Source organism: Hibiscus syriacus, unplaced genomic scaffold (assembly GCF_006381635.1).
Source record: "Hibiscus syriacus cultivar Baekdansim isolate YM2019G1 unplaced genomic scaffold, ASM638163v2 tig00113722_pilon, whole genome shotgun sequence".
Lineage (NCBI taxonomy): Eukaryota > Viridiplantae > Streptophyta > Magnoliopsida > Malvales > Malvaceae > Hibiscus > Hibiscus syriacus.
This window is the reverse complement of record NW_024063469.1, coordinates 554,129-572,813: the sequence shown is the minus strand read 5'-3', so window position 1 is coordinate 572,813 and position 18,685 is coordinate 554,129. Positions and strand designations below refer to the sequence as shown.

At 34.7% G+C, this 18,685-nt stretch overlaps 4 protein-coding genes across 8 annotated transcripts; all 4 read left to right on the top strand.

The window, feature by feature from the left end:
* The first annotated feature begins 154 nt into the window (after nt 1-154).
* LOC120187012 (metalloendoproteinase 4-MMP-like) lies at nt 155-1,300 on the top strand. The gene has a single exon (XM_039190811.1). The coding sequence runs from the start codon at nt 221-223 to the stop codon at nt 1,298-1,300; it is 1,080 nt and encodes a 359-aa protein (XP_039046742.1). The 5' UTR covers nt 155-220.
* A 396-nt stretch (nt 1,301-1,696) lies between these two features.
* On the top strand, nt 1,697-7,150 carry LOC120187075 (protein NONRESPONDING TO OXYLIPINS 2, mitochondrial-like). Of its 5 annotated transcripts, XR_005522256.1 has the most exons (5): nt 1,697-2,016; nt 2,160-2,278; nt 3,226-3,296; nt 3,896-4,219; nt 7,140-7,150. XR_005522256.1 is itself a non-coding variant. In XM_039190873.1 (3 exons), exons 1-3 carry the CDS (start codon nt 1,844-1,846, stop codon nt 4,237-4,239), a joined length of 318 nt encoding a protein of 105 aa, XP_039046804.1. In that variant the 5' UTR covers nt 1,697-1,843; the 3' UTR covers nt 4,240-4,470. The 5 variants fall into 5 exon arrangements, 3 of the variants coding, with proteins under 3 accessions (XP_039046804.1, XP_039046805.1, XP_039046803.1); XR_005522255.1 differs by lacking the exon at nt 3,226-3,296; XM_039190873.1 differs by lacking the exons at nt 3,226-3,296; nt 7,140-7,150 and having other exon boundaries at nt 4,214-4,470.
* LOC120187114 (WAT1-related protein At5g47470-like) lies at nt 4,920-7,016 on the top strand. The gene is made up of 7 exons (XM_039190907.1): nt 4,920-5,384; nt 5,473-5,538; nt 5,634-5,750; nt 5,830-6,061; nt 6,152-6,313; nt 6,583-6,734; nt 6,827-7,016. Exons 1-7 carry the CDS (start codon nt 5,185-5,187, stop codon nt 7,014-7,016), a joined length of 1,119 nt encoding a protein of 372 aa, XP_039046838.1. The 5' UTR covers nt 4,920-5,184.
* Nucleotides 7,151-7,807: 657 nt separating the features above from the next.
* Nucleotides 7,808-8,773, top strand: LOC120187053 (zinc finger protein ZAT4-like). Its single transcript, XM_039190847.1, has one exon. It carries the CDS (start codon nt 7,905-7,907, stop codon nt 8,688-8,690), a length of 786 nt encoding a protein of 261 aa, XP_039046778.1. The 5' UTR covers nt 7,808-7,904; the 3' UTR covers nt 8,691-8,773.
* The last annotated feature ends 9,912 nt before the right edge of the window (nt 8,774-18,685 follow it).

Genomic DNA, 18,685 nt, shown 5'->3' with positions numbered 1-18,685 from the left:
GGGGGCACGGCAGAATCTACCTACCTTCTCGTTCCTTTTCTTGTTCACCGGTCTTATCTTTCCTATGCTTCGATTATTACAATTTTCTAAACAAATTATTAAAAAATCGATTATTTTTATGAGAATTAAAAAAAAGAATTCTAACCTGATCTCCTAATAAAAGCCTATCAATTCCTTCAATTTTCAGATGTAATCCCAAAAATAACTAACAACAGAAACTATGTTTCAGTTGTTTGGTTACTTTTCCTTCCTCTCTTTCTTCCTTTTCCTCTGTTTTCTCCCACGTCTTTGTTTTCCCGCCAGAATCACACCAGGGCAGGTAACTGTCATAAAGACCGATGATCACCACGTTACGTGGCTTAATTTTACTCGCTTTAAGGATGCCGGGAAAGGTAGCCACGTTAGCGGCATGTCGGAACTCAAGAAATACTTCCAACGGTTCGGCTACCTATCGATTCCGGACAACCAAAACGACAGCTTCACTGACGTTTTCGATGCTCAATTAGAATCAGCTATAATTTTGTACCAAAGGAAGTTCGGGTTGCCGGTATCCGGAAAGCTCGATTCCGAAACGATATCGACGATCATGTCACCGAGGTGCGGAGTTTCGGACACCGGTCCTGAACTCCATGCTACCAAACACTTTGCCTATTTTTACGGAAGGCCAAGATGGGACCGTGGTTCGCCTATGACTTTAACGTACGCTTTCTCACCTTCGAACATGATCGATTACATAAGCTTACCAAGAATCAGAGCAGTGTTTCAACGCTCGTTTTCGAGGTGGGCTTCGGTGATTCCGGTGATCTTCACCGAGATAGACGATTACGGATCGGCCAATATCAAGATCGGATTCTTCAGCGGCGACCACGGCGACGGGGAACCGTTCGATGGGGTTTTAGGAGTGTTAGCTCACGCTTTTTCGCCAGAGAACGGGAGGCTCCACCTGGATGAAGCAGAAACGTGGGCCGTTGATATCGGGAAAGAGAAATCAAAGTCGGCCGTTGACTTGGAATCAGTGGCGACGCATGAGATTGGTCATATACTCGGCTTGGCCCATAGCTCGGTGAAGGAAGCCGTGACGTATCCTAGCTTGAGGCCTCGGAGTAAAAAAGTGGACCTTAAGCTTGACGATGTGGAAGGTGTTCAAGCGTTGTATGGATCGAATCCCAACTTCAAATACAGCCCTTTGTTGGAGTCTGAATATTCTACTAACAAAGCAATTGGCTTGCAGTGTACAACATGTAGCTGCACATTCTCATGGCTAGTGCTACTTTTCTCTCTTCTTTTCATCGTTACATAACACCCCTCTTTTGTATACAAGTTTGGAAACAGATCTATTTTGTATAGAAGCCACTGCTTTTAGAAGAAACAAAAATTTAACAATGAAACACAGGAATAGGTTATTAATAAGCACAAGGAAACAACTTATAAAGTTGATTCAACATACCTATTATCCTTCCTATAAGAATTGACGTTAATTATAAAATTAGTTAATCGTATCACCGTGCCGTTAATAATTTATTGATATGATAATATATTAAAATAAAAATTTAAAATCACAACTAATAAAATTAAAAACTTAGTAATATAAAGAAACAATTATTAAAATTCATTGACATCCGATATAATATACCCGAAAAGAAAAAGATATTAAAAATGTGTTCCATTAAACTTGTCACTGGACCCAATCTGATAGGGTAAGACGTGACCAAACTGCGAATCAGATAGCCGTAGTAAAAGTATAAAACCCTAAACACTGTCTTCCCGCTTCACTTGTTCATAGTTTTGAGCTTCGATTAGAAAAGCTTTTCGATTTCCTCTTTCTTTTTTGAAGTATTTGCTAATGGCTTCAGCTTGCAAGAGATTCATCAGTAGATCATCATCCTCCGTCAAATCCGCCTTTAGAACCAATGGTCCAAAATCCCAATTCTCAAGATCTGCTGCTGCTCCCTCCTCCCCTCGATCACCCCTCCCCTCCCAATCCTCCTCTCCTCTTCGCCGTTTATCTTTCTCCAGGTACCGTTTTTTTGGTTTATATTTTCCAAATTACAATTTTCTGTAACCATTCGTCTCCTGAATTGGGACTTATCATCTTACTATTTTTTTTTCTCTTTTTTGAATTTTTAATAATTATTTTTATTAATTTTTGTTGATGGTAGGTGTCCTTCGGAGCTGGGCTGTGCACATTCACTGTTGCCGCTGCACAGTGCGGTGGCGGCGGCGAGGCTGACGTCCTGCCTGACCTCAACATCGAGGAGTTGCCGGGCACTTTCTCAGGGTACACTTTGCTGCACTTATCCCGGCATCTAGTTCTATTTTATCTGTTTTATATTGTTAGTTTTTTTTTTTCTCCTACTCTTAGTATGGTAGTATATGTATCTGCTCTTGCTTCATCATTCGTGGATTTGGATTTGAATATTTCATGTATTAAGTTTGTTTTCCTCCCTCAATTGTTTTGCATATTAATTAGTACCACTATGGCAGTTCTGAATGATCTTTTTCCCTGTAAATGCTATTTCTATGTTATAATTATAGTAGAAAGCTTTAAGGTTAAGAGCAGAATCATATTGATCAAATGGGCAAATGGCTAACTAACATCGATTCAAAAACAATGATTAGATGAATGTCAAATTTTCTCTTTAAAATCGTTTCTTCTTCAATTAAGAATTGAGTACTTACTAAGCCTCTCTGTTTCTATCTCTCTTAGAAGCTGAGCATCTGTGGTAGACTGTCCAATTAGTTGGATAGGCAAGTGTGTTTGATAAACTACCCAATTCCCAACCTTGCATTAGATAGATGAGCCATGTAACCTTAAAAACATGTATTTCAAAAATAGGCTTCTGAGGTAAGTAGGAGACTCCATAGATAGTAGGAAAATATGCTTATGATTCAAGCAGCAAGCTTTCCTGAATTTGGTTCCAAATTATACTTGAATAGTTGAATTGCTACTTGAGTATCACAAGTGATTTCTATCTCTGATCCCCTATAATAGATAAATTTGACGTTTCTTTAAAATTTTGGTTGGGTTAAAGGTTTTAGTTCCAATTTTATAGAACATATAGCTGATTAGGAAGTAAAATTCAAAACTTTTGTTACTCTAAAGGTGGACAGCATCAGATAATTGATCTTGCCTTCTGAATGAAACAACATAGGGTATACAAAATGGGGCCGAGAGTGCTTTAGTAATGCATAACAAGATCTGACCAGAGTATTTGGTTCCTGCAGGCACATAAGTTCAATATGCTTGAAAGAAATAAAGTGGGAATTTACAGTGACAGGCTCATCTTCATTCTCAAGCACGAAACCATGAGTGCCTTTTTAGTGATCTTGAAATTTAATTATTCAGGATATGACCCTTATTTTCAAGTGTCTCTTTCTATTAGTTAAACCAGATCCCTTCTTTATACTCTTAATTTTGGAAAGAAAAACCTCTATAAAACGTCGCACACGACCTCTCTGTGTGGTTGTGGGATTGGATCACTACATCATATTTCTTGCATTTGTGTATAATGTGGATTTTATCTTCCTATCTTCATGGGAATTATTCTTACTTTTTTTATGTAGGATAAGATAATATCAATATTGACATGTTAAAATCTGCCGACCCGCTAACCATTCCATTCAGCTTTGTGCTTACAGTTCCTTCTTTTGTTTGCATAGTCTTCTTTCTACTACCTGATTAAGCATCAGGGTGGATAGTTAGCCCATCCTCAAGTGTGGTAGTCTAGACACATAGGCCTAGTGAATGCATTCTAAGAACCTGCGCGATAGAGGTCAGGATTTGATCAGTTGTCTTTGTGGAATCAAATATTGTGACACTGATTTATGTTATTTAGAGTGATTCATTCATAAGTGATATAGAACACAATGGTAACAAAAATGCTCCTTTTTCCAGATGGAATTGATGGTACGTGAGACACGTGGCTGTTTTCGGAAGGCGAAGCCTGTCATCTATTTTTCATTTTAGTTTGACATTGAACTCAGTGGGAAACCAGTTTTAGATGATCTTAGTCACATTTCTAGTGTTCTTATGTTTAGAAGTTAAAAAACAGATATAATATACAGCATTCATTAATTTGTTCCTTTTTGGAGCTTGTGCTGATGCACTGGATTGTTGGTCGGAGTTAAAAGCTATTATCCGTGCTTTGTTTACACATTGTTGAATGGTTTCTGCTAACAAGTCTCTGATTTGAGTGCATTTTCTGTGCAATAGAGTTTGGTCTAGCCGTTCCAAGGTAACTGATAGAGACCATGGTTACGATACGACGAGGTGTGTTCAAATAACTGGAGCGGCAAGGAGCTATGGACTTTCATTTGAAAAAGAAAAGTGTTGTCATTTCATTCCAACAGCAGTGAAGCTGATTTTGATTCATGCAAGTTCTGAGATTAAGAATGTTTAACGAGTTTGGGATGCTTAACAGGCCAAACCATCACGGTCTTCCAACTTGAATAAGAAATTCAGTTGTCTTATGCTTTGTATCCCAAGTTAGGGACGGTGGCAAGAAATTTATATAGGTATGGGTAAATAAAAAAATTAAATTCTAAATTATTTTTGAGACGTTAGAAATCGGTCATTTGTTTCATTGAAAACAAATTTTTAGAAAATCAATGTTTTGTTAGAAAATAAGAAAATATTTCGTAAAAATTAGATCCTAAAATACAATAAAATGAAACAAATAGATTCACAGTTTCCAGATACGAAAAGTTAAAAAGAAAAACATGTGCGTGGAGGAGAAGAGATACAAGAAATGATGGGTGAACTGGAGAAATGTTTAATAGAAAAAATGGGGATTGTGCCTATTAACAGTGATCTAAAAATAGTGAATAGATTTGAAGAGGGAGATGGCAAACCATAATCCTGGGAGCCAAATTTGTGTACAAAGCTATAAAAAGAGAAGCATAGAAGAGCCACTAAAAACAGACACACCCTTTGCGAATAACCTGGAGAAAGTTAAGTACCAATAGACAGAGAAACAAAAATGCTATCATTTGGTTGCCATTACATAACCCGAAACCAAAAACAAAGAAAGAAGCTCAACTGATTTGATATAGAAAATCAGAAACAAACATTTTGAACAACAAATAAACAAAAATGTGGCGGGTGTACATAACTTTTTCCTGCGTTTCTTTTTGTCTCTTTTGTTCCCTGTTTGGAAGGAAAGAAAGTGGGGGAGGAAAGTAAAGATGGTGGTGTACTTGAAAAAACTTATGCTTGAAGATGTGGCGATAATAGGAGGATTGGTAGGGGTGCAATTTGTTTATGCAGGCAACTCTGTTTTACTTGCTTATCTTATGTCCCTTGGCCTTAGCCCTTTCACCATTGTTATTTACTTCACCCTCGCCACCTTCATCATCCTCTCCCCTTTTGCCTTTTATTTCGAAAGGTAATTCATTTTCATCTTCTTTCTTTATTTCTGCTTAGCCATGAAAACATTTTGAAGGCATCATCATTCACATCCATTCATTTCACAGGAGCCGATGGCCGAACCAATTAACCATGAAGTTCATAATTCAGCTTGTTTTAATCTCCTTTGGAGGGTAAGGTTAATTTTCATTTTACATTCTTTTTTAATATTTAGAAATGAAGTTAACAATCCATTTTTCAATCATGTTATTGATGATCTTTGTTTCAGAATAACTTTGTTTCAATACCTATTCCTCAAAGGGATTGATCTAACTTCACCAGCAGTGGCAACATCCATGCCAAACCTTGCTCCTGGTCTAATCTTTATAATTGCTTGGGCTTTCAGGTACTATATTCATTTCATTTTTTCCATGATCACATTAGTAATGAAAACCTAGTGATGAATTTTGGCAACGCTGATGCAGGTTAGAAAAAGTTTCTATAAATTGCATATACAGTAAAGTTAAGATTGCAGGCACATTCTTGTGTGTCATAGGTGCCATTATAATGAGTGTAATCCAGAGCACCGTCTCGTCGGGAGATGCGGTGATGGATACCGTAGTCATTTATAACGACATCTTCAACAAAAATAAGATCATCGGTTGCATGTACCTCATGGCAGCAGTCCTGGTTCTATCAAGCAATGTAGTATTGCAGGTATTGTTGAAAAAAATGGAGAACTAGTATAGGAGGTTGAATTTGTGCTTTCAATTTTCTTCTTTTCTGTTAAGATATCGTGTTTTACAGGCGACGACCTTGGGAAATTTTCCTGCTCCGATGTCCTTGTGTGCGATAACGTCCTTGATTGGAGTGATTATAACTTCACTGGTGCAGTTGTTTGAAAATCATGATTTTGAATGGGGTTGGCCTCTTGTTAGTGCTTGGAACCTACTTGGCTTTTCTCTACTGGTATGCGAATCTCATGTACTGTGATCTTTTATGAAATATAAATTAGTTAAAATTAAATTCCCAAACTCCAAACTATTACGAAGTTGCAAGTGACAAACCATGATGCCAAGAAGCAGAAGAAAATGGAAAATTTCCATTATGCTTATACATAAACTTGCAGTAGACAGAAACAGCACACACTTCAGAATTTAAATGCATATCGAAAGATTCGAAACAGTAATGCACATCATTTTTTTGACCTATCTATTCGTTCATATTCGGATGCGCAGGGAGGAGCTGTGAGCGGAATTTGTGTAAGCTTCAACGGATGGGCAATGAAGAAGAGGGGACCAGTGCTGGTCTCAATGTTTTGCCCCAATGGAACAGTCATTGCAGTAGTTTTGTCTTTTGTTACATTAGGACAAACCATTTCATTAGGAAGGTAAACCATATATACATACAGATTTAACAATTTGCTTCCAAGTTCGAAATCGAAAATGTTTAAACATTCTATGAATCCATCTCTTGATACAGCGTCGCCGGAATGTTCCTCATGTTTACCGGCCTCTACTTCGTCTTATGGGCTAAAGGGAAAGAAGTTTACTTGGCAAGGGAAGGCGAGTTCGACCCAGAGAAGCCGCTATTGAGCTATCAACTTCCTGTACGAAGATCAACAAAAAAGCTCCATAACATGCATGATCGACGCAGGCCATATGAAGTGTGATGGAAGCTCTCAGTATGAACGTAAATGTTCTTATATTTCAACTGTTTTTGTTTTTCTTTTCTTGCATAAACTCAATGTACAGTATATTTATGTATGGTATCTTGAGTCCAGACTGTATATCAGATATGATAAGAGATTGGGTTGGGTAAAAGATAATTGAGAGGAAGAGTAGGGCAGATGAAACCTTGTATTGAGTAAAAGAGAAATGTGTACATATTTTTTGAGTGCAGCAAATCAAATGGGATTTTAGATTCATAAATTAATAGTCAGTTTGGTGACAGAGTAATGGCATTGCACAACAGTTTCATAAGCTTTTAATTTTATCATTGTGACATGAGGTGGCTGGTGTTGGCATGTGGTTTTATGATGGGTTAATGGCAATTACTGGTGGCTGGCGCTGCAACAAATCCCATAATTTTTGCTTCATCCATATGTACGAAGTGGCTAAAAGCAAAAAGGATAATCAAAGAGAACCACAGTAAACGATAACCATAAAGTTAAGGGGGTATTGATTCTCATAAATTAGATGAATTAGCGAGCAAAATGGTATAATTGGACGAGTGGCAATGAACATCAATTATAATTTTTTATTTTCGAAATTTTAAATAAATATGCTAATTGTTTTGTTAATCAATATATTTTAAAATAACAAAATGAGCATCATAATTTTGGGGTTGGATTGTGTGTCATCTGGTGGATGAATGGTTGTCACCTGCTTCATTTAAATTCCCCATATTTTCTTTTTATTGTTTTTTATTGCTTTTTGGTGCGAGTAAAAAAAGTTGGGTACTTTGAGCTTTGGTTTGCTTCAGTTGTGCGATAACGGAGAAGCACAAGTGCAAGCTCTGTGCTCGAACATTCTCTAATGGCAGAGCTTTAGGAGGTCACATGAAAGGTCACTTAGCCACTCGTTCACTGCCTCATAAGACGACTCACCAGCACCAACACGGTGACCGCTCCGACTCAGCTTCTTCGTCATCGTCTTCATCAGGTGAGGAGCAAGAACTTGGAGAAGAGAAAATCAGAGTTCTCGAAGGGAAATGTTTGGTTTACGGGTTAAGAGAGAATCCCAAGAAGAGTTCCAGGTTCGCAGATCTTGAATTCTCGTTTGCACCCGATTCTGGGTCCGTTGTTCAAAATATAGAAAGCGAGACCGAGTCAGGAAACCCAACAACTCGGAGACGATCCAAGAGATGTCGAAAGCTGTTGACGAAACCCAGTTTGGTCGAGTCACCGACTGAGCAAGAACCGGTGAGCTCAGTTTCCGATACTTCACCGGAAGAACATGTCGCTATGTCGCTTATGATGCTGTCGAGAGATGTCTGGAAAAGCAAAACCGTGGAACAAAAATCCGTTCAGGAGTTGAACAAGAAGAAGATTCATGGGAAACATCGATGTGAGAAATGTAAGAAAACGTTTCGATCTTATTACACATTGGATGAGCACAAAAGGGTTTGCTCTGAAACTAAGAAAACAGATAAAGTTGCTGCTATATTTGAGTGCCCATTGTGCTGTAGAGTGTTCGGTTCAGGACAAGCACTGGGCGGTCACAAAAGATCCCATTTGCTGGCTGCCGCCGCTGCAAATTCAGGCAAATTTGACAACAATTTGATAGATCTAAACTTGCCAGCTCCATTGGAAGACGATGAGTTCAGTGTGGTTTCTGATGCTTAGCTGTTATGGGATCGAAATTCACGTGGATCTGAGGCTCTATATTCAATGTTTTTTATGCAACTTTTTTACTGCAGTTTCTAATATTTCTTCATTCATGGATGAATCATGATTGTTTGGTATTCTTTCTATTCTTCATTGTGTCTGTCCCACACTCCATTTCTTGAATTCCCCGCAACATAATACAAAATCGCAGCAAATTATTACAAGTTTTTATCTCTAGTAATGGCTATTAGCTGCCATTGTTGAGGAATCAGATAGCAGACATCAAACCAAGTTTCATTATTTATATATATTAAGATAAAATATATAATTATATATTTGGTCTTCATTATTTATATATTTTATTAATTTCATTTAATATTTTTTTCAATCCAATGATAATATATGTAATTAAAGACATGTATAATAAATCATGACACATGTCATTATCTAATTAAAAGATTTGTTTCTTAATTTTAATTTATGAAGTTACAAATATAAAAAATACTATTAGATTTGATTTAAAAATATAAAAAATCTTAAACTTACTTTCAGTTTGTGGAGTCACGTGCTAATGCTTCCTTGTTTATTCGAGTCACGGATGGTTCATGCGCTTACATTCTAGTGTATATTGATGACATAGTAATTACAGGGAGCTCAAATGATGATATTGAGATTGTTGTGCAAAAATGCTTAATAGGAAATTCTCACTAAAAGATATTGGTATTTGTCGGAACCGTCTTTCGGTTGGACCCCGAAATTGGACTTCGACTTAGAAAATTGGGTTAAGAGTCGCCACCGATCATTTATTTAAAAGTAAATAGGTTGGCCGGATACCTTATTTCTTACCTGATCTGTGTCTTACCAGTGATGTGTCGGATTCGGGAGTCGGTTACAGTCAAGGAAGGGTTAAGCACTCTTGAACTGCCCTTTCGGTACAATGTAATTTTCAGTTGTCTTTATTAAGAAAGTTATAAGTTTAAATCAAAAGGTAAAATGACGATCCAGAAGTTTACCACTGATTGATTAGAAGTGAACCCTTAAGAAATCAAGAAATGTATTAAAGGAAGAAAATAAAATAAAGAAAAACAAAAGAAACAAAGAAAATAAAGATAAAAAGATAAAGAAAATAAAAAAGAATAAAAAATAAAGGAAATAATAATAATAAATAAATAAAATACAGACAATGGTGACAATCTATATACAACCAGTACATAAGCAATGAAAAAAATAATAATAATAACAAAATGAACATCAAAGAAATAAAAGTAAAGTAGAAAATATAGAGAAAAACAAAAATAGAAAAAAAGAAAGAAATAAAAATAAATAAACAAAGTAAAAAAAGGAAACGTATACATATATATATATATATATATATATAATATAATGCTGAAAAAAGGAAAAAAGGAAAAAATATATATATATAATAATAATAATAATAATAATAATAATAAACGTATAAATAACATATTAAAAGGATATATATATATATATATATAATGATAAAATATAGTAGTGGTATAATATATATATATATATATATAAATAAAAAAATAAAATAAAAAAGAAATAAAGAAATAAATAATAAATAATGAAAATATATAAGTAAATACATATAATAATAAATATACTATTTAAAAAACCAAATAAAAATAGTTTTAATATATATATAAAATATTTAAATGAAAGTAAGGAAGAAATTAAAAATACAAGGGGACTGAATTGCAATAAAAACGAAATTGGGGGCTCAATTTAAAAGAAAATCGAGTCTTGAATTTAATTTAAGGATCAAAATAGAAGTTTTTTAAAACCAAAGTGATCGGAATGGGATTTACCCTTTTATACACAAAACGCACGGATCCTATATGGATGGGTCGGGTTGTACGCGGGTTATACAGGTTTAGTATAAAGGTTAAAAAAAATTAAAACCCCTCATTTTTCCTTCTCAAACCAAAACGCCCCCTCTTCTCATTTCTCTCTCGCCTGTTCTTCATATATGAAGAACACAACGAGATTCCAAAATCCGGCCACCACACATCGCCTCGAGCCGCCTCGCCGGCCGCCGATCATCGACGGCGAATATTAAAAAAAAATCACTTTTCGATAGCTTTCTTTCTCCTTGTTTCAAAAATACATTTTGTTTTCGCAAAATAGCCTCAGGGGGGCGTAGATCTGGAAACAAAGTTTCGAAGAAACCCCCTTTTGGTCCTCGGCTAAAAGAAATTTGTGGGTCAAAACAAAGCAAACAATGTTGATACGTATGCAAGGAAAGCCAACCGAGACGAAAGGTAAAAACGAGAAAATATACCTCTTTATTTTCTCTTTCGAAATGCTCTACAAGTGTTCAGACCTTATTTGCGTTTTCTATTGTGAACTGATGCGTGTGTTTGCCTTGTGGTAATCTTTATGATATTGTGTCAACTCTCTGGTAATCGTAATATTCGTATGAAATTCGTACCTAAAAACAATGGTGATTACCTCTTATTTATAGCCTAGGATTTGATTGTATTTAGAGTCATGTTTATATTAGAGTTCTAATGTTTTTGGTCTCTCTTGTGGTGGACGAGCTTTCCCTATACCGAAGGATTCAGGTTGTCGGAGTGTTACCGTGAAACTCAGACATGGGTGAGGGTATTACGACGCTGGCTGTTGCAACGATGGAGGCGTGCGACGTTGGGATGCTGCTAAAGCAATTAGGGTTTTCAAACAAACCCTTATGTGTCATCTGCTGTGGATTGTTAGATCTCATATAGATCCAACAACCATTAATACTGGCAGCTGGGACAAGCTAGGATTCTGCAACCCTAATTTCTTTGGGTTTGATTTGGAGTGGGCTAGCTGATGGGTCTGGTTTCGGGCCTGAAGAGAAAAAATGTAAAATAAATCAACTTTTATATATATAATGTATAATATATAAATATTGTAACATATATGGGGCAAAATTGTGTGTCTACAGTACTCTTTCTTTTTTCCTGGCATTTAGGTTAAGAGAAATGGTGCTGGATTGGCTCTTAGTCAGAGGAAGTATGTTCTTGAGCTACTGGAGAAGTCAAATATGCTTCAAGCCACTCCAACGTGTACTCCTATGGTAGATGCCTCGAAGGGTGTAGGACAAAGGGGTGCCTTGTTGTCTAATGCACATGAGTATCGAAGCATACTTGGTGTGTTGCTATAGTGTAACATCCTGAAATCCGGGTCAGTGACTAAAATGAGAATTTTTTAAATTTGAGGATCAATTTAGAAAATTAAAAAGTTTAAGGATTTTTATAAGAATATTTCAATATTGGATAAAGGGTAAATATGAAAGGATTATAAGGTTATTATGGTAATTTGGCTTGGGAGATATTTTATCTCTCTTATTTAGGAAGATAACACATGGGGATGGGGAGAGTTTTCTGGAAAGCTTATTTCTTCTTCTTCCTTCTTCATGTTGGCTTCCATTGTTAAGGCTAAGTTTGATTTTAGTGTTGATTTCTTGAATTTATAAGTATGTTTTGATTCTTTGTGTGTTATATAAGCTTAAGGAAAGCTTATATAAGTTTAAAACACCAAGAATAGAGAATTAGAAAGGAACTTATATTAAGAGTTTAGAAATGAACTTTTGTTATAGAAAGGTTTTTGAAGTTCTAAGGATGGATTTGACTTGTCAAAGGGTTAATTAAGAAGTTAGAGGTGATAGAATTGAACTAAGAACACATGGAAAATTTGATGAAATTATTTGATTCAAGAATTATGGTAAATTATGAGGGATAGTGAAGTGTTATAGTGTTATAAAAAGGTTTACATAGGTATAGATAAGTTTTAAGGCATAAGAAGGGGTTAATAAGTAGAATTTGAAGACAAAGTAAGAATTTTCGAACTCAAAATATAATTTATGGGTTGTGTGCATCGATGCATCTTCAATGTGTATCGATGCACTCTCAAATAAATGAACATCGAATGCCATTAGTGCATCGATGCATAAGGAGTGCATCGATGCACCCCCTTAAAATGAAAACATCGAAGGTGATTTGTGTATCGATGTATGAGTAGTGCATCGATGCACATGTTAAAGAATGCATCGATACACTGTAGAATGTACCGATGCACTTCAATGGGAAATAGAATAAATCTTTCTTTTAGTCTAAGAAATTATAGATTATAATATATCAATGGGATACTGATACTATAAATATATGATTGTGTAGACATCGATTGAAAGCAAAGTTCGGATAGGTCTGCAGAGTAAGATACGCAAAGAAAACAAGAGCTTAAGAGTGTTCATTGAGACCAGGTGAGTACATGGTAGTAAGAGTACGTTATGTTAAGGAATTAAGACTTGCGGTGAGTCTAATTTCGATATTATATGATATAAGTACTAAAGCATAAACATGTAGTGATATGGTATTAGATGTATGGTATATGAGTAAATACATATGTCTAATTGTTGAATGCATCTTTATGTGTGAACTATGTAAATGCATGTATTTATGATAATAGGTCATGTGATCATGAGATATATGATAAAATATATGTGAAAGTAATATGACTCATATGTGTTTCTATTAGAATGTTATATGATATGTTATGTATGTGAAATGAATGATATGAATACATGTTAGTATAATAAGATAGATTAGATGTTCTAATTGAATGAAAGGATTGTATGAGAACATGTATATGCGAAAATGTGTTATGAGATAAGAATCATGACTATGAACTATGTGAAAAGGAATACAAGTAAAAGTGAAAAGCTATGTGATAAGTGAATGTGAATTACATGGAAATATGCTATGTGAAAGTGAACTATGTGCCTACGTGAATATGTGAAAAGATATAAAAAGTAATGCCCATGTCATGCGTTATAAGAGCTATAGGTATAGTTGGCATGCCAAGAGTCGAGGGTTCTACGTGGTCCTTCGGGACACAGTGGTCCTACGGGACAAATTCTACACGCCCCTAGTATAATTTATACGAGCTGTGGTGACACCATTGTGCACAACCTCTATGTACTCACATACCTTAAGTTCTCAATAGTGTGCATGGGCTTTGAAAAGAAAACATAATTTGATATAATAATATGTGTGTTTCTCATGAAATGGTATATGTGATATGTATAAGTAATAAGTTAGGATCATATGATAATAATGGTAACAAGTGCATATGTGTAATGGTGATATGAGATATTATATGGTTATGTATGATATAATCATAGTAATTATTCATGTATTGTTGTGTTTGGAAATTATATTATATGTTTATGTTCAATATATGCTCATATGATGGAATTGAATTAATAACAAGGAAATAAGTAAGGATAAACCTGTAAGTGATGGGTTCAATGGATATATAAGTATAATATGTATTACATAAGATGTTCAAGCATTTGTTAGTTTACTTTATGTATTTACATGTCTCACTAAGTGTATAACTTAACGTGTAAATGTCTTACACGTAGGTGTGGATCAGTCAGAAGATCAACCTTCGGATCCATAGAGTAGCATATCTCCGCGCAAAGTTCAGATCAGAAATATTTTGTAAAGTATGTCTTGTCATCTAATTTAGTATGTTGGCATGTAACTAAGTTATTATATATGTATGCTCTGATGGAGTCTGTTAAGTTTTTAAACATATTTATGTAAAAGAATTACTTTATAGAATAGAAGTTTTAAATTTTCTATGGTTTTTATAAAAGATATGCTTTGACTGGTCAATGTGACACCTCGGACTCGTATCCGGGTCGGGTACGAGTTGGGGGTGTTACATTTAATGGTATCAGAGCTAAGATTTAGCCGATTCTAGGCTTAAACCGAAGTCAAAAGTATTTTTGAAAATGTATACATGCCAACAAAAAGTGAAAGTTTCTGATCTGATAGAGTCATGAGTATTTTGTCTTCTAATAAAGTTATATTGTTATGTATTAGATGTCTGATCGCGAGAGTCCTCGCAGTGAAAGAATAAGTAATAGACCTGAGGGTAGTAGCAATTCATCTACCCTGGCCAAGCATGGTGAAGAGCGAACACCTCTAGTAGTACCAGTGAGAGATCAAGGGATATTTTTCGGGACGTTAAATGTTGTTTTTATCGTGTTTTCAACCCTCTGCGCCGTCAGCTCCTCGAATGAATATAGCTAAGGAATGGGAAGGTTTAGGAGCACCTGATTTTAAGGGTGAAGCTGAGGAATATCCGATTGCTGTAGATTTTTGGTTGAATGATGTCAAGATAATGTTAGATGGACTCCACTGTTTTGATGTAGAGAAATTAGACGAAATAGTTTCTTTGTTAAGGGGACAAGCTAGAATATGGTGGACCAATGTCACCATGAGATTAAGAAGTGATCAAGTGACTTGGTTATTCTTCTTGGAAGAATTCAAGTGTAAGTACATTGGTGATCAATATATCAGGCAGATGAAACAATAATTTTTGAATTTGAAACAAGGGAATTATACAGTGTATGAATATGAATGTGAGTTTAATAAGTTAAGTTGTTTTGCTGATGAACTTATTCCGATTGAGAACGATGTGAGTGACTGGTTTGTGGAGGGTTTGCGCCCTAGGCTAAGAGAGTTGTTGATAGCTTTGAATTTTTCATCGTTTCAAGAAGTGGTTAATCGAGCTAAAGCTCTAGAGAGAGCTCATAATGAAATATTTAAAGAACATAAAGTTCAGAAGTCCAAAAGAATGGGTGCTTCGTCGAGTTCCTCATCATCAAAGAAAAATAGAGAATGAGATTCTCCAACTTAGGAAATGTTGGAATCAAATGTTTTTCCTGATAGAAGATCAAATCTCAGTCAAGTCAGGCACTGTTTATATTGTGGAAGGAATCATACAGAAGTGTGTAGAATAATTTCAGGAGCCTGTTTTATATGCGGTGATGTTGGATATTTTATTCGAGATTGTCCACTTATTACTGAAGAGACAGTACAAAGAGAAAGATCTATAGAGGTATCTCAAAGAAATAGAGGTAGAGGTCGTAGAAGAAATCTATCGGAGTCATTCACTCAATATGATATGCAACCACCTGCCCAAATTTATAATTTAAGGACTGATGAAGATTTCGATGACCCAAAGATTTTGGCAGGTAAATTTCGATATCGTGGTAAAATAGTTTCGTTTTAATAGATTTGGGAATCATCATAGTATTCAGTAAGTGGTAATTAGAAAGATAAATGGGAAGATTTGAGTGGAAGCAAGAAATAATGAATTGTTAAGAATTAATAGTATATGATTTCCAAGTAAATAAGTTGTATGAAGGTTGTTTATGGAATGAGTAAGAAAGATATATATATATATATATATATATATATTGAGTATCGAAGGAGAATTGTATATGAATAAAGGTTAATAGTAAGGGTAAGATAAGAATTGTTGAGTATTATAAAGGATTTTTCATCTCAAGGTAAAGTGAAAATTCGATGAAAAATTTTCTTTAAAGGAGGGGAGATTTGTAACATCCTGAAATTCGGGTCAGTGACTAAAATGAGAATATTTGAAATTTGGGGATCAATTTAGGAAATTAAAAAGTTTAAGGATTTTTATAAGAATATTTCAATATTGGATAAAGGGTAAATATGAAAGGATTATAAGGTTATTATGGTAATTTGGCTTGGAAGATATTTTATCTCCCTTATTTAGAAAGTTACACGTGGGGATGGGGAGAGTTTTCTGGAAAGCTTATTTCTTCTTCTTCCTTCTTTACGTTGGCTTCCATTGTTAAGGGTAAGTTTTATTTTAATGTTGATTTCTTGAATTTATAAGTAGGTTTTTATTCTTTGGGTGTTATATAGGCTTAAGGAAAGCTTATATAAGTTTAAAACACCAAGAATAGAGAATTAGAAAGGAATTTATATTAAGAGTTTAGAAATGAACTTTTATTATAGAAAGGTTTTTGAAGTTCTAAGGATAGATTTGACTTGTCAAAGGGTTTATTAAGAAGTTAGAGGTGATAGAATTGAACTAAGAACACATGGAAAATTTGATGAAATTATTTAATTCAAGAATTATGGTAAATTATGAGGGATAGTGAAGTGTTATAGTGTTATAAGAAGGTTTATATAGGTATATATAAGTTTTAAAGCATAAGAAGGGGTTAATAAGTAGAATTTGAAGACAAAGTAAGAATTTTCAAGCTCAAAATATAATTCCTGGGTTGTGTGCATCGATGCATCTTCAATGTATATCGATGCACTCTCAAATAATTGAACATCGAATGCCATTAGTGCATCGATGCATAAGGAGTGCATCGCAACCCCTTAAAATGAAAACATCGAAGGTGATTTGTGTATCGATGCATGGGTAGTGCATCGATGCACATGTTAAAGAATGCATCGATACAATGTAGAATGTACCGATGCACTTCAATGGGAAATGGAATAAATCTTTCTTTCAGTCTAAGAAATTATAGATTATAGTATATCAATGAGATACTGATAGTATAAATATATGATTGTGTAGACATCGATCAAAAGCAAAGTTCGGATAGGTCTGCAGAGTAAGATACACAAAGAAAACAAGAGCTTAAGAGTGTTAATTGAGACCAGGTGAGTACATGGTAGTAAGAGTACGTTATGTTAAGGAATTAAGACTTGCGGTGAGTCTAATTTCGATATTATATGATATAAGTACTAAAGCATAAACATGTAGTGATATGGTATTAGATGTATGGTATATGAGTAAATACATATGTCTAATTGTTGAATGCATCTTTATGTGTGAACTATGTAAATGCATGTATTTATGATAATAGGTCATGTGATCATGAGATATATGATAAAATATATGTGAAAGTAATATGACTCATATGTGTTTCTATTAGAATGTTATATGATATGTTATGTATGTGAAATGAATGATATGAATACATGTTAGTATAATAAGATAGATTAGATGTTCTAATTGAATGAAGGGATTATATGAGAACATGTATATGCGAAAATGTGTTATGAGATAAGAATCATGACTATGAACTATGTGAAAAGGAGTACAAGTAAAAGTGAAAAGTTATGTGATAAGTGAATGTGAATTACATGGAAATATGTTATGTGAAAGTGAACTATGTGCCTACATGAATATGTGAAAAGATATAAAAAGTAATACCCATGTCATGTGTTATGAGAGCTATAGGTATAGTTGACATGCCAATAGTCGAGGGTTCTACGTGGTCCTTTAGGACATAGTGGTGCTTCGGGACATAGTGGTGCTTCGGGACACAGTGGTCCTACGGGACAAATTCTACGCGCCCCTAGTGGGATTTGTACAAGCTGTGGTGACAACATTGTGCACAACCTCTATGTACTCACATACCTTAAGTTCTCAATAGTATGAATGGGCTTTGAAAAGAAAACATAATTTGATATAATGATATGTGTGTTTTTGATGAAATGGTATATGTGATATGTATAAGTGATAAGTTAGGATCATATGATAATAATGGTAACAAGTGCATATGTGTAATGGTGATATTATATGTTATATGGTTATGTATGATATAATCATAGTAATTATTCATGTATTGTTGTGTTTGGAAATTATATTATACGTTTATGTTCAATATATGCTCATATGATGGAATTGAATTAATGACAATGAAATAAGTAAGGATAAACCTGTAAGTGATGGGTTCAATAGATATATAAGTATCATATGTATTACATAAGATGTTCATGCATTTATTAGTTTACTTTATGTATTTACATGTCTCACTAAGTCTATGACTTAGCGTGTAAGTCTCTTACACGTAGGTGTGGATCAGTCAGAAGATCAAGCTTCGGATCCGTAGAGCAGCATATCTCCGCACAAAGTTCAGATCAGAAATATTTTGTAAAGTATGTCTTGTCATATAATTTAGTATGTTGGCATGTAACTAAGTTATTATATATGTATGCTCTGATGGAGTATGTTAAGGTTTTAAACATGTTTATGTAAAAGAATTACTTTATAGAATAGAAGTTTTAAATTTTCTATGGTTTTTATAAAAGTATATGCTTTACTGGTCAATGTGACACCTCGGACTCGTATCCGGGTCGGGTACGGGTTGG